This window comes from Scomber japonicus, chromosome 7 (genome assembly GCF_027409825.1).
Source record: "Scomber japonicus isolate fScoJap1 chromosome 7, fScoJap1.pri, whole genome shotgun sequence".
NCBI lineage: Eukaryota > Metazoa > Chordata > Actinopteri > Scombriformes > Scombridae > Scomber > Scomber japonicus.
The window spans coordinates 31,280,949-31,302,383 of NC_070584.1; the positions used below are offsets into that span (position 1 = coordinate 31,280,949).

General features: G+C 41.1%; 1 protein-coding gene across 2 annotated transcripts in view; it reads right to left on the bottom strand.

Annotated features, from left to right (window-relative positions):
- The window catches only part of nos1apa (nitric oxide synthase 1 (neuronal) adaptor protein a), a 242,419-nt gene that overhangs the window by 64,905 nt on the left and 156,079 nt on the right, over positions 1–21,435 (bottom strand). For both annotated transcript variants that reach the window (XM_053321855.1, XM_053321856.1), the window contains exon 7: positions 13,352–13,521. In XM_053321855.1, the coding sequence (XP_053177830.1) occupies positions 13,352–13,521 (170 nt within the window). The remainder of the gene's footprint in view (positions 1–13,351; positions 13,522–21,435) is intronic.

Here is a 21,435-nt window from a genome sequence, read left to right on the forward strand (position 1 = left end):
GATGTTATTCCCAGGAGTTGGGTTTCATTTCATTTTGATTATAGATATTTGGGAGACAACATGAAGTCCAAGGACCAGGCAGGTAAAACCAAACCAGAGCTGAAAAGGAAAGCGAGTAATTCCCTTACATTTGTCAGGTGTAAAACAAGTCAGCAGTGAATTTTGTCCTTTTTTTTTTTTTACTGAAATATGTCACCTTGCTTTGTCACTATAATTCAAAAAATGCCACAGTGAAGTGGGCCTAAACAGCTGTGAAGGGACTGGGTGATGCCTGGAGTGCCTCCTCAAAAAAACGAATGACCGAGCATGGAAAGGTTGCAGCAGATGGAGGGGAAAAAAAAACCCCATAGAGAGAATGTGTAAAAAGGGCAGAAAAATATAGTTTTTTTTTTTTTTGAAGATGGATGAAGTTTACCTCATTTGTAAACCTTCTGTGTACGGGTACTGGGAAATAAAAAGTCCATCGATAGAAAATGCCACAGCGTAATGACGAGATCCATCATTTTTCTAAGTTAGTTATCTTATTCTTTTCATGTGGGGTTGGATGACTGAGTAAATTAACTCAGATGATGGATGGATGAATGAAAATTACACTCAATGATCGATTTTCATTTTGGGAGACAAAAAGTGAGGATAAGGATTGAATCTAATATGAATGCTAATGTGCAGCTTCGCACCAACACACACTAGCAGACCTTCTCAGTTTGCTGAGCCAGGACTTGCATATTCAAACACTGTTTTTTAGTGTTTACTGTACAGAATGAGAGACAAGGCTTGCTGCGTGTGCACTGGGTGCTAAACTTGTTTACCACAATCAAAGCCAATTACAGAAGACAGCAGAGCAGAATATTCAAACTGAGCGAGGGAGTTAAATAAGGTGGAGAAAAACGGCATACCAAAGAAATTCCTCATGATAACTGCTTGAGTCTGCCGGAGGGAAACTCCGCTATTAACATCTAATTCCCACTCATACACATGCTAATACAGGTTCTTAGTGGGCAGCTGGAGTTTTCCTTTATCTTGTTGCCTCTCGTTATACTCTTCGAGGGACAGAAGAAAAAGAAATGGCTCGGGAGAAAGTTGAAGGCAGGAAAAGAAAAGGGAAAGTGAGTAAGGGAAACTAAAGATAGATGACACAGGATAAAGGAAGTCTTTATTCCTCCTCCTCCAGCTGTGATTACGTTAACTGCTTTCTGTCTTTCAAACAGTCGGCCCCCTCCCACACACACCCACACACCCACAAACACAGACGGACCCACACATATTCAGCCAATAAAACACCAAGAGGTTAGACACGGTCTGGTTTCCTTCACAGCCGACAGCCTCAGCTTTCAGATTTACATCTTTATTAAAGAGCTCTTGAGAGAAGCCTTGGATGATAATATCGGATCATGCTATCAACTCTAACAGACATTATTCAGTAACACACTAGTACTAAAGATGGTCTCATCCAGGTGAAGGATGTTCATATGAAGCTTTGGTTAAGTTTCCCTGCATCTATGAATAAATTAATTAAGTGAATATTTTTTTCACAGTGGATCACAAGACTACTTGAAAGAGGTCGCCCATAGTGATGAACCCATAGAGGATTATCACTAACACTCTGCAGTTCATCTTGCATGGTTGTGACTTTTAACTCCACAGCTTCATTGTTTTGTTCATAGCATAGTTTTCAGCCATAGCAGGGAGCAGCTTTCAACCAGGCGGGGAGTTCAGGTCCTCTGATATGAGGCCAACGCCGAAGTAACTTAGAGCTGCATTCTATCAAAAGGCCACCAGGGGGCGACCGTCTCTATACAAGTCAATGGAGAATTCACCAACTTCTCACTTGATTTCTAACCTCAGTAAGCGTTCTCAAAATGTGTTTATGGTCTCAATCGCTAGTTTAAAGCCTTCTTCAATGCAGTATGATGTTCATTTGGGACATTTTGGCCTCCCTGATTTTATATTTGACGATAAAGCAGGGTATGCATTAGGGCGTGGCTACGTCCTGATTGACAGGTTGATTGACCAATTTTCAAGATGGCGCTGCCTAGATTCGAAGCTATTGGCTTCCGAGCAGCAGTCCACAAACCAGTGGGTGACGTCACGGATGTTACGTCCATTTTTTTTATACAGTCTATGCTTTTTTAACAAAAAAAAGGGTCTAAAAGTCCACTGAACATTACCTTCACTGCACTATAAGGCAGACAAAGTTAGTGACTATAGCCTTTAAAACATAGTGGAGCCTTTCACATCTCAAGAGGCAAATATCTCCCTGAGGATTTAGTGGACAACAAATCAGAGCAAAAAGGACATTTATTTGGCAGGTATATAAGACTCCAAATGAATGCTGATCTTGCAACATATTTTCTGAATGTGTAAGGAGGCAAACTTTCTCTAAGAAGTTTTGACATATTAACTCAAGAGATGATGCAATCAATGTTGTATTCAAAGCCTGTTTCTGAAAATACCCTGCAGGTTTATATAATTGCATAGGAAGATAAATGCAGTATTGATCTCTGTTATTTGGTGATGAGCAAACAATTTTAACTGACCAATCAACCTTTTTAAGTATTTTCTTTGCAGCTGACATCACTGACAATTGCTTACTAAGCTAATCAGCCAGGGAACTAAAGTAATAGATTATAATAATTTATTTTTTCAGTCCAACTTTAGTGGGTGAACTCTTACACTTTTCAGATATTCTTTTGAAAAACCCCAGACCATCGAGTAGACACAAGGTTAGAGACACTGCTTGAGCAAAATCGAAGAGCTGTATGTCTTCACTCTCTCTTGAGAATACTTTTAATGGTAACCTATCCATCAGGTTACCATTTAAGCATCGATTGAGTAAGCATTAAAACGCATTGCAGTCACTTTCAGACATCCTGCCAAGGTCTTATAGACAAAAAGTTTATATTCACAGAAAAACAAAGCATCTTATTGGCCTTGAGCTTCCCAGTATGAAAAAGCTCATTGGTAACATGTTCAACACAAGGCAGCTGTGACCAAGAAGCTGTGAAATGGCCGGGTTACCTTTTAGATAAGGTTTTCAACAAAAAACAAATCTAATTTCTTTGTCCTCGTATTACCTTATCTGCTCTGTTGCTCTTTCACAGCAGCCATTGTTGTTATTCCTGTCCAAGTTGTTCTAAATGTCATTTCTTGTTTCCAAAGCTGATGGTTACTTCATTCATTTTTAATGATGACATACAGTTACGCAGTTGCTGACATTCATTTAAATGTCTTCCTAATTAAAGCTATGGTTCTCAGTAGGTGTCCTCAGGACCCTGCACTGTTGGTTTTGATTCTAGTAGTCTAATCAGGACCTGATTAGGGCCAGTAAATCCAGGTGAGTGCACTTAACTATCTGCTAGAATAGAAAACCAGCAGGGCTCTGTCTCCTGTGTCTAGAAGAAGTGCGATCCACTAATGTGTGGGTTTGGTCTGGAGATGGGTGGAAGTACTCAGGCTTGTATCAAGCTTGAATATGAGGGTTAAGGGCACTTTCATACCACTTGTTTGATTATTTGGTCCGCACCAGGCAGTAAAATTGTTACTATGTAGCATACAGGCTGCGGTGTGGTCCGTGTTCACACCTGCAAACGAATCAGGATTGGTCCGATTGACGTTCCCACATCTTCCGGTAGATCGGCAATTGAAGTGGAGTCAAGCTGACCGAGACCACCTCTTTTTGGAGGTCTCAGTCCGCTTGATTTAGTGCACACCCGAGTGCGATTGATGCTTTCACACCAATGAAAACAAACTTTTGGTCTGGACTGTTTAGTGCGCGCCAACTACTGTTGATGTGAAAGCTCCCTAAATCAAACCTCCACTTTTAGACATGGGTAAACACAAGTAGTATATTTAAGGATTAATGAGGAACAATCCATATCCATAACTGAGCTATAATCATTAAGTTACCATAAAAGCTGTACGACCAGATTTTCTGGGTCAAACATTTCTCATACTCTGATCTCAGTGGAGAGATAAGCACATGGCAGTGGAAAATGCTGGTTTACATCTTCAATGAGAGACCTCTGCAGTGAATACTTCTATATTTTTGACATGAATACAATCCAGTCTGGAAAAAGAGATACTGAACATCAGCACAAGATGAAGCCTAATGATGTGGAAAGTCTAGTGATAGATGCATGGACAGAGAAAGAGAAAGGAAAGACACAAAGCCAGTATGCTCATTTGAGACGATGAGTAACTCAAAAAAAGGGCAGCCCAAGAAATATTTGGCTTTACTTTCACGTAACTTCACCAATCCTGGACTGACTCAACTCTGTCGGGGTCAAAAGGTTTTTGTGGTTTTGTTATCAGCTAATAACTCAAACTTGCACTCCCATGTGCAAAGCTGAGGGTGAACTTTCTCCTACATGAGATGAAACCAGGTCACAACATTCCCAGATAACCATGATATCTATGTATATATACACGTATGCATGTATGATAGTAGATATGGATAAGTATGAGTAAGGCTAAAATGATAAGATCTGTACAATGACAGGTTTATGGCTCCTTCCTGGTTGGCAGTTCAAAGTTATATCCAAACTTTACAAATCGACGCACACAAACACACGGACACAATTTTTGAGAGATCAAATCATTCCGCAAATCATTCAATCAGACGGCAACAAACCCCCGCAGAGAAAAAACTTGATACCAGTCTCTCCAATATAAATGGGTCAAGCGATTTTCTCACACAGACCCATTGAGTTTACAGTCAGTGAAAAATCGAGAGGCTGCGTTTTCATTACCCGCTTGTGTGTGAGGAGTATTGAAAAGATAAGTCTCTGTCCTGTAAGGCTGCCGAGGAGACAGCCAGGATGAAGGGCCATGGGAGTGTTTGTGTGGATCCGCCACAAAGGTCATGAGTTTATATGAGTTTAAAACTTATATAGTGCTTATGAACTAAATGTTATGAAACCATCATTTTCAATTCGGTTTCTCTAAATAAAAAAACACAAATGCATTGGTTTTACTATTCTGACTTCTTCTCCTCGAGTCAAGGAAGGAAGGGAAGAAGAAAGAAGGAAAGGAGGGAGGGAGGGAGGGAGGGAGGAAGGAAGGAAGGAAGACGGAAGGAAAGGACAGGAGGGAGGAAGGAAAGGAGGAAAGGAAAGAAGGAAGGGAGGAAGGAATGAAGGATGGAGGAAAGAAGGACGGAAGGAGGGAGGGAGAAAGGAAAAGAGGAAGGGAGGGAGGAAGGAAGGAAAGAAGGAAGGAAGGGAGGGAGGAAAGAAGGAACAGTTAAAACAGACGGGGTCAATTTGACCCAGGAGGACGACACGAAGGTTTTACTATTCTGACTTCTATAATAAGATGAGGTAAAGCATCTGAAAGCAAACCAGTTAACAGTTTTATAGACAGTCAAGCTAAAATTACTTTGGAAAAAAAACAGATGAGATTAATAGCCCAAATATTTTGACTTCTCATATTTTTTATGATGAAGTGTCCAAATAATCATCATGAAGTTTCATTATATGCAGATGACATTTTAAGCTATTTATGCGATATAAATGATTCAATTAAAGTTTTGGAGATGCTTGATTGATTTTGGGACTATATACTGATTAAATAATATACATAAAAAAACCCTGAACACAGAAAAATATAAGATATAAATTCGAGCTAGTCTACAATATTACATAATATTAAACTACCTATAAAAATAAACTATTTGCATTTATAATACAAGAGATAATACCATTTTAAAAGGATTCCTTTATTTCTTTATCCCTTTGATGAACAAAACCAATGTTAAAAATACTCTTATGCTTCAAACCCTCCGGATTTGTCTGCCATTGTATTTTTTCAGGAACATCTCGAGTCAGTATTTATTTAGAGTGATGGCAAAGTAAGAAGTGAACAAATAGTTTTCAACATCCATTTTCGGCCTTGTGGTTAGAATTTGTTATTGATATTTTTATCTCAGTAAATACATCATTTCTACATTTCACTGGTCTTTTCAGGCAAGACTGATCCTTTTAAGCATATAACTTAAAACCTTATTTCCTCAAACCACAGCTACATTCAGGTTGTCTGTTCTGTGTGAGCTTACTGCATAAAAACATATTGATTCCATGTTAGAAAATTGTCCTGTGGCTAACTCCTTAATCTTCCTGGCACTGCAGCATATTTTCTAGATCGATGGCTGCATGACGTGTATCAATTTCCAACTCACACAGACAGGAAAACTGTGATTTATATCGTTTCACATCAAACCCAGCACCCTCCTCACACTGAAGTCTTCATTGTTCTTTACTGTCCTGAAGCCAGGTGAGTAATCATACTTGTGAAAATGGCACTGATGGTGTTATTGTGGTTTTCACATTGTCACTAGATAAATGAAATGGCTACCAAGGCTTTAAAACAGAGCAATACACATTTATACTTTAGTCATGTACACCTTGTAGTGCAATGTGCTCATGTTTTGTTTTTTTTTGGGGGGGGGGGTTGTTTTACAGTGGCATCCCTAGAGCTTCATGTGGAAATGTCATGTTTTCTGTTTGCATTTCAATTGTTCAAATATTAGTACCATTCATATTAATGAGAGAATCTGTTTACTTTGAATGTATTACAATAAGTAAAAACATCCATAGAAGCAGTTTAGATAGAGGTAATGTTTGTACCATGTCAAGATTAAACCATAATATTCCACCTACTTCTTTTTAGAAATGATTGACGGTTAAAAACATGAACTGTACTCTGAAGTACTCTGTGAGTGAGTAGTTGTGATGTCACCTGTTGGTTTGCACCTAAGCAAGTTTGAAACACAAAGTTGCTGCTTATGATAGTTGCCATTTTTTCAATATGGGGCCAGGACCTTCAAATAAGGAAACATGCGCTACTACATCTGCCAGGACGGAAGTGATGCTAGGTTACTGGGAAAACTGAGCACTGCACGCTTGGGCTAATATTGCGACAATAGTCTGACTCAGTGTGAGACCCTGAACCGGGGGAGACGAGCAGGTGAGCCGTCTGTCAATCACAGCTGTCAATCAATGCTCACATGGCAGACATCAAAGCTACTATAAGTCTTAATGATCTCCAGCACCCTGAATTTACAGATCAAGACCATATAGATGACTTAGTATTTCTAGGGGGGGGGGGGGGGCTGATGCTTTTTGAACGGCAGTCTGTCGGAGAGGGCTTTTTTTGGTGTCTTGCAGCTGTTGGTAGCACTGTACTTCAAAGTACTTATATTGGCTTCAGTCTCAAGAAGTGGAAGTTGCCGCTGGTTTGGACAGATCAAACAACAGACTAATGAATTTACTATGGATCAAGCTGTCGGAAGGACTGAGTTATCGATCAGGGAATGACCCCCCATACATCGGCTGTGCCATTAATTTCGGGTCCAGAACAACTGAGGCACACTAGTGATAGAAACAGGGAAGCAAAAAGAGAGAGAGAGAGAGAGAGAGAGAGAGATAGAGAGAGAGAGAGAGAGAGAGAGAGAGAGAGAGAGAGAAAGAGAGAGGAGAGAAAGAGAGAGAGCAAGAGCAAGAGAGAGAGAGAGAGAGAGAGAGAGAGAAGAGAGAGAGAGAGAGAGAGAGAGGAGCAAGAGAGAGAGAGAGATGGAGAGAGAGAGACGAGAGAGAGAGAGAGAGAGAGACGAGAGAGGAGAGAGAGAGAGAGAGGAGAGAGAGAGAGAGCAAGAGAGAGAGAGAGCAAGAGAGAGAGAGAGAGAGAGCGAGAGGAGAGAGAGAGCGGAGAGAGAGCGAGAGGAGAGAGAGAGACCGAGAGAGAGAGCCCGGGTAGCGCTACACTCTCAGATCAGAGTGTTTACACCTGTCTGACAGCATATGAAAGTGGACCAGAGGCAAAATCTATATCAAAGTGTTTGCTGTGCAGCCTCACTTTAAAGCTCCCTCACTCATGTGAACACACACACACCCACACTTCCCTCCTCTCTTTGTATAATTCAAATAAAAAGAAAACAAAAGCTAAACTTGTGCACTGATCTATTTTTGCAGGGGAGCTCGTAAACATCCGATTGTTTTAAGGATATATAAAATTGAGATTATTTTGACATTGTTTTTATGTTCAGTTTGATCTTATGGTCTGTTCTGTAGTTCTGCATAGCGCTCACGGGTTTAGGAGGCCATCCATCTCTTTCCAAAAAAACAATGCAGCCTCTTAAAAATATGTAATATGCAGTCTTGTCTAATGTGCGGCTTTTTCTCTCTCCAATTTGTCTTGTAGTAATACTCTTTCTGATCCCAGGGGCATGCCTTTTAAAAGTAAGTGTCCTGACTCAACACCATGGACACAAAGCCCAAGGTAGGATTGATGTGTGCTCTCCGAGTCCTATGGGATCGTTTGAGTGCAGGGCGCCCAGGGATTTGTCAGTCTAACGGGAGCTGACAGGGAAAGAATGAACTTTAACATTCACAGGCTGCTTTCCCTTTAATGAGCTTCCAGAGAAACCCTGTAGTGAATCAAATCCCTCCACTCAGGGACATATACACACAGTTATGTACACACATGGGGACGAATGTACTCACACATTTTATTCAATGCTACCTTTCCCCACTTGTCCCCACACATTCCCATCTAATCTGTTAAGCTGTTCAGAGTGACAAATGTGCTGTGGAAAAGAATACTTACATGTATGTGCAAGAGCAGCTACACACACTTTCTCCAATGACCTGAGAACAGAGGTCATTCCTGAGAGCTCATTGTTTCAGTGATTTCACGCTGTGTTGCTTTCAATCAGATACTGTAATGAAAGGTCTCATAACTCTAATGTTAATGAGACCCAAGGACTGTTAAACAGCTGAATGGCCTGGTTTTGTAGTCTACAGTTAGGATCAAGAATGAGTCTTGAAGTCTTGCCCTGGTGAGTCTCGGATGAATTAACAGGTATTTTTCAGAGAGCCTGAAGTCGAAGGTGACATATTACGTCTCATTTGGGCTCCTGATGAGAAGTTAAATAAACTCTGACCTGGAGTGTTGCCTAACAGCTTGTCTGTTTAATTATTTACAATTAATTGAGACTGCTGGAGTGAACACATAATTACCCATAGTTACACACTGATAAGGTCTTTTCCTCCAATGTAAATTTAAAGTGCAGTATAAAGCAACAATACATGAATTAAAATGACATTATAAATAGCAGTTTGCAGAAAACTAGAAACATTATTTTAGTAGTGTGTACTCAAGTGTGTCCTGGGCCACACTGAAGGACCATTTACTTAACTGACGCCCTCTATGTAAACAGAAGGACCTACTCATTCATGCACCAACAGTGTCATATTACAGTATGAAACAACAAGGAGAAGCCACAGCAACAGGTGAAATTGATTTTCTGGTAATAATTATTACATTTCTGGCAGAAAATGTGCAACGCTGCCTCCTGCTGGTTAAAAACAACAACGCATTTGGTCAACCTTTGCAAAATCATGTACGTGGGAAGTGAGATCCGTTCACAAGTGGTCACTCCAGATGTATGTCGGGACCCATGCTAATGCAAAGTGTGAATGGTTTAATATAAAGTAAATTATCAGACCGGTAATACCAACCTTTACCACTAAGTGTCGCATGTGACTCTACTGCTCCCAGCGGAAAATAATGGCGGTCCATGAATGTGAGTGTACAAGCACTGCAGTCAGGACAACTGAGTGACACATCATGTTTTTATTTCTCACAATCATTTAACTTAACTTGTCTTCTTGTGCCAGGGTAATGTGTGTAGCAGCAGTTTCCAGTTTAACCCCCCGAAACACTGTGGCTACACACAGCATGACACAACCATGCTAACTAGCAGCTAGCCGCCATGCAGACTGGTGAAAAACGCCTTTGTATCTGCAGGTTTTCTTCAAAACACAAGCTGCTCTCAGACTGCTGGAAGCTGTAAGCATCGGCTGGGTTTATCCAGGTTATCGGTGAGGTCTGCACCATTAACTGGGGTCAACCTACCTCCTCGGGCGTTTTTTGGCATCCAGTTGGATGGATAGCAGCAGCCAGTTCTATCAGAGTCGGAGCCTTGGTTTGAGTCACTTTTATAATCTCATCTCATAATGATAAATACAGTTACAGGTACAGTTGTTTTGCATTAAATCAAACCAGTTTAAGCTTGTGTACCAGTCAGAAAAACCCGAAGTGACCCCAACAGTCCTTAAAGCTGTCCACTTGTTATTGGATCACACAAGACACATCATTATTATTATAGTCTATAACTATCTGCTGCAAGTATCACAGTGCTTATAGCTAATGCTAATTTGCAACAACTGTCCCTAGGAGGGCTTTTGTGAAAGTAAGAGATGAAAATATTTAGAACATTTTAAAAAAGAAGTAAAGGAAGTAAACCAAGTACATCCGCACAATAAATACAATATAGCACAGAATTAAAAAGAAGACAAGCATCGTCAAACATGGTACAAAGTACTATAAGATACACATTAAACAATGCCAGGTGTTAATGGCCTATGAAAAGCAATTATCTGCCCTCATGGACTGTGAATGGAAGAAACACTGCAATTAGATAAACACACATTTAAAATCTATATTTCTTCACAAAATGATAAAGATGTCTTTATAGGGCACAAAACAACACATGGAGCCAGTCCAGACCATCCCTCTATATCTGTCCACCATGGTTCTATCTCAGTCTGCAAAGCCAGGCAGCTGAACTAATAAAGAATATAAACATGATAAAGTGATTATGATACACCATTGTTGCCAACTCACTGCAGAGCCCAAGGTCTCAAGCCAAAGACCAGTTTAATAAACACCCAATACCCCTTCTCTGGCCTTATCATGCAGTGTCATCCTCCCACTGCTGCCTCCATCAAAGACACAATTACACCCCTTGCATACGGCTATAAATCCCAGTAAACAACAACTTCTGTGCCACTCAGCCAGCTGAGACAGACAGCCAGTCTCACACTCCCACTCACACACCCAAACACACACACACACACACACACACACACACACACACACACACACACACACACACACACACACCTCCAGACAGGCCAGAGAGCATGTCTCCGGGTTATAGATAGACTGCTGGTGGCGGGTTTCCACAGGCCAGAGAGCAGACGGCTGTATCAAATCTCTAACACTATGACGCCGCGCAAACACAAACACAGACACATAAAGCGGATGACTTGCATAGAAGTCTTGGAGCTCAGCTGCCGACATATTGCTGATGGTTTCTGAATAGAAACAATACAGTGGCAAGCAGAGGGCTATTAGACTTAATCATGCCACCCACACTGTAAACACAGACTTAATGTTAATTTGAGTTTTACCGGCGGTTAATGTCCGTACATATATCCAAATCAAAGTGAACACATAGCAGACTTGATTTCAAGCCTCAAGGAAGTCTTCTACAAAGTAAAGCCTCAAGGAAGAAAAGTAGAAAATCTGAAAGCTTGTATAAACTTTGGATATCCACCGTTACACTCAAGGCTCAGTTTGACCTGGAGAGACTGAACAGATATTTGATTTCCTGCCAGCTTCTCCAATCTTTAACCAGACCTGACTCTAGATTTTGATGAACAGACTTATCTTTCATGATTGTACCCTGACCTATTCTAACATAACAAATTGTGTTTGCTTTAGGCATGCCTGGAATTCATTCTGGCATAGTGTGACATTCAGGCAATTTTTTTTCTCCAATTTTGTGCCTTTATTAGAGAGCTGACAGGAAATAAGAACCGAGTAAAAGAAGAGGAATGGCAACCAAGACATAAAGCAGGCACCACTCGTGATTTTAATATTAGATGTTCTGCTGGTAAGTCAACTGTAACCCATTTAAATGATTTAAAAGCACTCCATACTCGACCGTATGCCTTACATTCATGAATAAAGTCAGCTTCTTGGTTAAAGGAGGCTTAATAAGCCTAATATTATATTTCATAAAAACATTTTTTTAAATCTTCTGAAATTAGCGGAGGTGCTATTTATTTCAGGCGAGGCAGCACACACACTAATTTGTTGTGCCTGACCTTGACATTGAACCAAGTACTGCATGCTTGGCAATTTATCCCAATTACTCCAATGGTTCAGATAATAAAAAGACACATTCAAAAAAGGCTTGCAGGGAAATAAAATCCCAATTTGTCAAACCAACTTTGACACAAAGGGCTTGATTTACTAAGACCCCAAATAAAGGGTATATAAATTGCATGTGTAGTCCAACAGATTGCATGTTTGGTTAGCTTGTGTTTTGTGGGTGATCTACTAAAAATAACTGGGCAAATGACAACAGTATTTAAATGATTTGTGTCTTAATGGAGAGTTTGGACGAGCAGAAAGCCCGCAAATGCAAAATGAAATGTGATCCCATGAAATTAGAGGTTCTAGTGGAAGAGAATAACAAACATATTGAGTTACAGAAAAAAATATTACCAGAAAAAATGCTATGAGGAGAGTATTTGTAACAAAGTCAATGCTGTTAATAAAACCAAAAATAGTCCACTCCAAAAATATTAACCCGGCTGGTAAAAGTCCTGCTCTGCATATTCTGTCATTGTGCCTCCGTCTCCTCCTCTCCACAGTAACAGCCGGTTAATACCTGCCCTTCACATGTATTATTTATAAGCGCATTTACCATCACCAATATTATCTCCAGGTTTGGTAAATCACAATGCGTGTGCTAAATTAACATATTTGCATTTTGTCCTCCCTGTATTTTGCACACTGGGATTAAAATGCCCCATATTGCATATTCATTATTGCAAACTTAATAAGCGGACAGTGTGTATTATCTTGCACATTTGAAAGATGCAAGCCTCAGTCGACTCATTAGTAGATCAGCTTGCACATTTTTTACACCTGCAAACCTTTAGTAAATCAGACCCTAAGTCATCTCAAGTGCTGCTTCATATAAGGTTGTGTATCACCTCCTGTAAGCTTTAAAGTCCGTGTAAAGTAAGAATAAATATGTGTTCTGAGTTTGACATACCACAGAAAAGTGTGTTGTTAACCACCCTGCCAAATTTGAATGATTAAAAAATCGCCAAATATATGAAATTAGGCTTCAAAGTTGTGTAAAAATCAGCCTCTTTCTCTGCTCCCAAACGCTGTGGGCGTGGCCACCGAGTTCGCTGAAACCCCGCCCCCTACCAAGTATCACCTGTCAATCAAAGTCACCACCTCTACCAGAAACATGGACGCTACGTCTGAGAGCTTTCTGCTGCTAGCTCAGCTGCTAACTCAGCTGCTAGCTCGGCGGCTAACTCAGCTGCTAGCTCGGCGGCTAGCTCAGCTAACTGTAGACTGTGTTTGGGAATAGCCATTTGTCCACTGCATCACACAGGAAAAAGACCACTACAGTAGATTTGACACAAGTCTCAGTTGGTCAGAGGGACACAACCCCTCACAAACATCATAAAAAATGATTTACCTTGTTTTCGGAGTGGTTTACTTCAGATGTCTTGGCCGTTTCGTCCAGATCAGTCACTCCTCGGTTGAGGTTCAACTCCTCTGCTGGCGGTAGCTGGATCACCTCGTCCGCGTCGATGTCTGTCTCCTCGGCGACGATTGGCGTTTTTTCTGCACCTGTTAGCTCCCGAGCTGACCCGAGGAAAGTACACACACATACAGGTCGATGAGCACGCACGCCTGCATACACACATGTAGTTATGAGTATGTACACACGCACACATGGGCGGACACACATACATTCGATTTAGTAAGAAGACATTTCCATAAAGACATAGACACAGTATACAAAATGTTTTCACTGTTAACCCTCCTGTTGTCCTCAAGTCAAGGATGGAAGGGAGGAAGAAGGAAGGATGGAAGGGAGGAAGAAGGAAGGAAAGGAGGGAGGAAGGAAGGAAGGAAAGGAGGAAGAAGGAAGGAAAGGAGGGAGGAAGGAAGGAAGGAGGGACAGTAGGAAGGAAGGGAGGAAAGAGGGAAGGAAGGAAGGAGGGACAGTAGGAAGGAAGGACGGACGGAGGAAAGAAGGAAGGACGGAAGGTAGGACGGAGGGAGGAAAGAGGGAAGGAAGGTAGGAAGGAGGGAGGGAGGGAAAAGGGAAAAGAGGAAGGGAGGAATGAAGGAAAGAAGGAAGGGAGGAAGGTAGGGGAGAGGAAAGAAAGAGAGAAGGAGGGAGGGAGGAAGGAAGGACAGAAGGAAGGAAGAAAGAGGGATGAAGGAAGGAAAGAAGGGAGGAAAGAAGGAACAGTCAAAACAGACGGGGTCAATTTGACCCGGGAGGACGACAGGAAGGTTAAATGATACAACTCCTGGGCTGACACTTTAGTTATTCCTCACATTACCACTGCGAAGCCGCCAGCCTCCTCTCTCCTCTCTCCTCTGCTTTGTGCTTTTTTCAGAGCATTCTCATCATTGTTAATACATTTTTAACGGGACAAATTGGTACAAATGGGATACAGTCCATGTTTTCGCTGAAGCAGCTATAATTAACAATGGGGAACAACAACATTGTCTATATATGAGACAAATCGATGCAGAGTGTAACAAAGCAGTTTATGATGACTGCTCTTACTCTTCATCTTCTGGCTTCAACACTTAAATTATGACCTGAGAAGTTGTTGCTCTATTATTTGTCTTCTTTGTCAAAAAGTCTTTTATTTTGTAAAGATTATTGACTAAAATGAACTTTTGAAATACCTGCAGCAAAAAGAAAACAACATATTCAATCAGGTGAGACTCATTAGCTGTCAGCAGCTGCTAAAACTTGTATCAGATCAATATGTTATAATAAGTTAAAATAAGAAAGTCCTATATTTGAAAACAACCTGCAGTGTTTCAGGAAAAGAAAAAAAAGATATTATTTTTGTCTTCAGCAGTCACAAAATGTGTTGAATTTCTTACAATTTCTTTAGATTTCCTTCATCAGGCGACTCAGCAGAGCGCAGCTACAACACAGTTTGTCACAGTTGTTGGAAAACTTTCTTCCATTGACTACAATGCCTGGAGTTTGCTGGCTGAGTATTAAAACCTCAACGCTTGCTTTAGTGCAAATTGTGAATTATCCACAGCTTCCCACTAACACAGAATTGAATTCCCTTTCTGGTAACTAAAAATAGATGGATGGATACAGATAGACTCAGTCTTTATTTGGAAGGAGGAGGTTTGTTTTCACAGCTCAACAACAACATACCGACATAAACTCATATTGTTCATACTTCCTGTTTTATCCTATAACATTCACATGTACTGTATACACACTAGGGTCCGACTGACTAAGAACTTAACTCTTCCTGAGTTTATTGTCTATAATGAATCAAAGATATGTTAATGTAATGCTACTGTATTTAGAGCTACCGAGGCCATATATAAGTATTTAAAACCATTACTACACAGATTATCTCAATTTATAATATTTTTCAAGGCTGCTTCTGCAAAACCTTAAGTCATTAAAAAAGGTAATTATTTTCAAAAAAGTAGGATATTAGGGAATAAGGATATTAGAAAGCATCATAAGTATTACATATATCATTTATCATTACACAACTGAAATAGATTAATGTATAAAACAGCAAAGTCTTGAATTTAAAATAACATATTAAGCATGTATCAATAGGTAATAGATAATTTAATTGCATGTGTTCTTATTAGCAGTCAGTTCAGCTCTCCAGGTGCCTCACTCTGTCTGTCGTTGGGATCGGAGGTCAGGCGGAGGATGAACTCTGACACGGACATGTTTACAGTTTTAGGGGGGAGAGAGTTACATGCTGCAATTATTTCCTCATCCATCCGTCAGAGCAGCAGCTATTCTGTGCAGCGTCTCCTCTGTTTGCCCGTCAACTGGATGTAATGAGGACAAGACTCCCGGAGGTCATGGCTGTGCTTAAAAAGTGGCACAGCACATTATTCACTATTAAAACTTTTCCTTTATGAGTTCAGATTAAACAAACGAGAGACAACATCTTAGCTTTAGAGGAGGTGTTGCATCTTTTTGAACTAGCTAGCAGACTGCTTCCTTGATGCTTTAGATCAGAGGAGTCAAACTCATTTTCATTCAAGGGCCACATATTGCCCAATTTGATCTCATGTGGGCCGGATCATTAAAAAGATGGAGGGAAAGAAAGGAAGGAAGGAAGGAAAGACAGGCAGAAGGAAGGAGGAAGAAAGGTAGGAAGGACAGACAGACAGACAGAAGGAAGGGAGGGAGGGAGGGAGGAAGGAAGGAAGAAAGGGAGGAAGGACAGATGTAAGGAAGGACAGAAGGAAGGAAGGAACGTAGAAAGGAAAAATGGAAGGTAGGGAGAGCAGAAGGAAGAAAGGGAGGAAGGACAGATGTAAGGAAGGAACGAAGAAAGGAAAAATGGAAGGTAGGGAGCAAGGACAGATGGAAGGAAGGACAGAAGGAAGAAAGGAAGGAAGGGCAGATGGAAGGAAGAAAGGAAGGAACGAATGTATGAATAAAGGAAAAAAGGAAAGTAGGAAGGACAGATGGAAGGAAGGGAAAGAATACAGGACGGCAAGTGGGCCGGATCGCACCCCTCGACGGGCCGTATCTGGCCCACGGGCCGCATGTTTGACACCCCTGCTTTAGATCTTTCTTTTAAACTAAAGGTAATCACCTCTTGGCTTTTTGCTTCATAGTTGATGCATGAGAGAGAGCGGTGTTTCTATTATGCTCTCAGCAAGAAAGCAAAATGAGCATTTTTTTTTTTTAAATGTTGAAAAAGTGCTTTAATCTTTAGTGTAAGTTTTCAATCCACAGGTGAATCTGTGACCCCGTCTGTTTTGACGGTTCCTTCTTTCCTCCCTTCCTCCTTCCTTCCTCCTTTCCTTCCTTCCTTCCTTCTTCCTTCCTCCCTCTTTTCCTTCCTTCCTTCTTTCCTCCGTCCTTCCTTCCTTCCTCCCTCCTTCCTTCTCTCTTTCTTTCCTTCCTTCCTTCCTCCCTCCCTTCCTTCTTTCCTTTCCTCCCTTCTCTCTTTCTTTCCTCCCCCCACCTTCCTCCCTTCCTTCCTCTCATCCTTTTCCTTCCTCCCCCCACCTTCCTCTCATCCTTTTCCTTCCTCCCTCCTTTCCTTCCTTCTTCCTTCCTCCCTCCTTTCCTTCATTCCTCCCTCTTTTCCTGCTTTCCTTCTTCCCTCCGTCCATCCTTCCTTCCTTCCTCCCTCCTTCCTTCTCTCTTTCTTTCCTCCCCCCACCTTCCTTCCTTTCGTTTTCTCTTCCTTTCTCCCTCCTTCTTTCCTTCCTTCCTTCCTCCCTCCCTTCCTTCTTTCTTCTTCCTTCCTCCTTTTCTTCCTTCTTCCTCCCTTCCTTCCTTCCTTCCTCCCTCCCTTCCTTATTTCCTTTCCTCCCTTCCTTCTTTCTTCTTTCTTCCTCCCTTCCTTCCTTGACTTGAGGACAACAGGAGGGTTAAATGAAAAGCTGGTGGGCCTGTGTGATGCCAGGTCATTAGTGGGAATCTGATCTCTTTATTAAACTGAGACCTGACTTGATGTCTCGTAGCTCCTCGAATGGAAATGAGTTCAAATATTTAAACGGCTTTGTGCGTTTGATTTGCGTCGCCGCAGTTTAACAGAAATCATTTCAGATTAACTCACACACTCGACAGCTAATCAAGTATTCAAAGTGCATTTCTTCATGTCCCCCCCCCCCCCCCCCCCCCACACTTTCTCTGTTATTGCTTCTCCTGCTGCATTTTCTTCCTCTCAACATTTTACCATCACCGTCTATCCCTCTTCAACCTTCATCCTCATGCGCCTGTACTTCTATTAATACTCCACTCCCCCCCCCCTAACGTGCAGCACTATCATCGCCTCCTTCTCCATTACTCCCCCCCCCTCCATAAGTCCCTGCTCCCTGTAATACATGATGATATTTTTCCTCTCCAATTTCACTTCTTCTCAGACATCACCTACATTTCTGAATTACATTTTAAAACGTGCAGCATGTGTCGAGACTAAATTCCTTCTTCAGATGAAATGACCTTTCCATCTGTCCATCTGAACGTGTTATTTCATGTATTAATACTTTTTTTTTTTTTTACAGAAAACAGGATTTTGTAAAATAATAAGTTAATGAGGATAGCATGGGATACAACTAACCCTAACCCATTAACACCTGACTGACTTAATATTTTGTATCTATGTGCTTAAAGAGAAATGTAAAAGTGACTCAATGAGGAAAAAAAGTTTTGTAAATAAGACTCAGTAAAGATACATGGGTCAGTGACAAATAAGGGTGGGCAAAAATTTAAAAAATGTCTTTAACAAATTACAGTTTGTATTTTTGTTGGTTTTATGTCATTTGAAATGACATTTGCACCATTTTTTTTAACCAAAAGTAAGACTGAACGAAAATGTCAAATGGTGTAACCACAAAAGAATGATAAATATTAAATGTTTTATCCACCTACAGTGTATTTAAGTGGACTTATACTAATAATGACTTCATTTAAAAATATAAATGTTTCCTGGTCTCCATGGTTACCAGATTAAATGTAATATTTAGAACAATAGTATTCCATTAGCTTTATTTAATATAAAAGTTATAATGTAAGATCATGCCAAACTAGTTGATATGGTGTTTTATTGACTATTTACTGTTTTTAAGCAACGTTCAATTATTTGGTACAAAGTTTTTATGGTTACACCACTTAGACATTTTTACCATAATCCTCTAATATATTCTCTCAAAATGGATTAAAAGCAGAAATTTGATGCTGGGTCCACAAAAAAAGAATGTGTGCAAGTTATTCATACTTTTATTTTCACATTTTAACCGATTTAAATTTGACCAAACTGGTTGTAAGTGCACCTTGAGTAGCTCATTGGACGAGACTCATGCAATGCATTCTGGTTATTGTAGGATTCCCCTTTACGAGTGATTTGGGGAATCTACAGTCTGTTTTTCACAGTTTTCCCCACTCACATTTCTACTATACAGGTGACCTAATTATAGGAAATCATCATAATCACAGTAGTGAATTCATCCTCCAAGAGTTTGTTCTAATAAACATTTTTTTTGCTCTGTATTTTTAATCCACAGACAGCACTAACATTTAGCTACTAAGTTGACAAGGAAGTGGGAAGTATTAATTTTTATATCCTGAAGGCTTTAATTCTGTGGTTGTGTTTAACGATCACTGAACTGCTGAATGGAACTTCCTGCCTGTGGCACCGTTATGTCTTATGTTAATGTGAACTTACTGCTCCAATTAGACATGATTTTCCATGAGTGGGCTTTATTAGCTTCAGATTTAGAAGCTATTCTTTTACACCGTTTGTTTGTTTTTTAATGAGATTATATTGTTTCATGTTGTGGCGCTGTGTGCTTTTATTCTGAAATGTTACGTAAACATTCTTCTGAGAATAAAACATAACTCTCTCTTCACTTTGTCCTCTTTGCTTTGATTCCCTGCTGCTCAACCCCATTTCTCCATCGCCTCTCCTTCTCATTTCTTGCGCCCTCTCGTCCTCCTTGATCCCCTAATTTCCTTGCCCCCCCCCCCTTTTTAATATCCATCTATTTTTCCTCCTCCCCTCCACTGTCCACGCTGTCTTCCAGCTTTCACTTCCTCTAATCCGCTATCTCCCACTCTCCTACTCCTTCTTCCTTTTTATCGCCATGATAATTACCGTAGTTCTCCAGATAAGCTTATTGCCTTGTGCGTGACGGCTCGTGTTCCTTAACGCACCGTGACACTGAGTGTGTGTGCGTCTTTGGTTAAAGGCCCGAGCTTGCATGCATGTGGGGTCTGATCGAAATGTGTGGATGTACAGTTATAGAAGCGTGGGTGATCTCTGGGCTCATCAGCATGTGAAAGGGAGCTCGTCCCTGGAGGGGCTGGAGGGGGCTTGTGTAGATAATGCAGCACAGCTTCGGCACAGCTCTCAGATTGGGTTTTGGGGAGGGGGGGGGGGGGGGGTGCCCGACGCCGGCTGCTGTAATGACTGGAACGGGTGGTGTAAAAAGGACTCAGTTTGTGGTGTCTTCCAACTGCTGAATCTCTCCATGTCTGAGTGTCTGAGAGGGGGCTGTCAGACCCAGACTCAGAGCCAAGTGTCCCTGGGGCTGCAGTGAGTGAAGCCCCCCCCCCCCCCCCCCCCCATGCTGTCCAGGCACGAGGCAGTGGATAAAAGTAGCACAGCCCACCAATGTTGTTGTGCTGTGCCTTCTTTCTTTGGGTTGACTCATCCATGACATTCACTTCAGAGTCGCCCCCTCCTGTTTGCCAACTTGGGCACAATGCAGTAATGGTGTGTGTGTGTGTGTGTGTGTGTGTGTGTGTGTGCATGTGCATTATAATCTATTTGTGCTATCTGAGGACATATGAATGCATGAGAAGTGTTTAGGTGTTCAGTCTTGGTTCTATTTTTTTTATACAAACTTCCCACCATGGCCTTGATGATACAGTTGCAGGAGTTTTCACATTTATTCTATCTTGTCTTTCTAAAGTGGGGTGGGGAGGGGGGTGGGCGGTGGGGGGTGTATAGTCTGCACTGCTGCTGTGCCTAAAACTCTTCACATGGAGGTGGGTTGGATCCTGGCTGCTTCTTTCTAGAACTCAATCTCTCTTCCTGTCCTACTTTCACCCAACCCCCGAGTCAACTTCTTTAAAACAAAAAAAGAAACCCCTCCTGTTTATTACAACTTTATAAAAACGTACTTGAAGATCTATGAAAATGCCGCAACACGATTAAAAAATATGTAGGACAAACACGGGGTGGCTATAGAGGATCAAACAGGGGTCGAACACAAACCCCCCCCCCCCTCCCCAGGTTAACCAGACTTCTTAGGAAACAAGGACACTTCCATCATGAGAGACATTTCAAAGGCTCAAGCTCATTTGAGAATGTCCTCTTCATCCTCTGTGAGGAGAGTTTGAGTTCCTCCCCTCAGGATGGGAATTCAGATTAACAAAGCCCACATCTAACAGGGTGAGAAATGACTTTATCTGTCATGCCGTCCAACTGCTCAGGAAGGGTGAGCTGAGGATCACTATTCTATTAACGCTGGGTGAAGATCATTATCCTTTTCTTTTTTAACATTAATGAACAGTTTGACTGATTAGAGCTGGATGTACTGTGCATGTGCGCATGTTGTATTATGTGAGTTTGTGTAACTGCTTTAGCGTTTCTTTTATATATTTGTTTTATGTTCAGGTCTGTGTGGGTTTGACCTGGAAGACAAACTGATGTTATGTTACAGTTTCAAGAGGTTTTTTGGCTACAGCAGCATAATTCAGAAGGTGTTATTCATTCAGGCCAAAATTAAATTTATGCTGTGTTCAATCTTCAGTTTGTCTGACCCAGTAACATATATGCTGATGCTGTCACCTCTACATGTATCTCACAAGTGTTACCTTTATTATGATACCAATATTAATAATGATATAGACCTTGTAGTTACAGAGATATACTATATTCATGTTGGGTATGGCATTTTGGAGCAGGACCCTGAGCCAGAGGCCTAGGGAGGAAGAGGTTAAGACAAACTTCCCCCTGAAACATAAAGTTCAAGTTCAAGTTCAAACTAGTAAGAGAATAGGTAGCC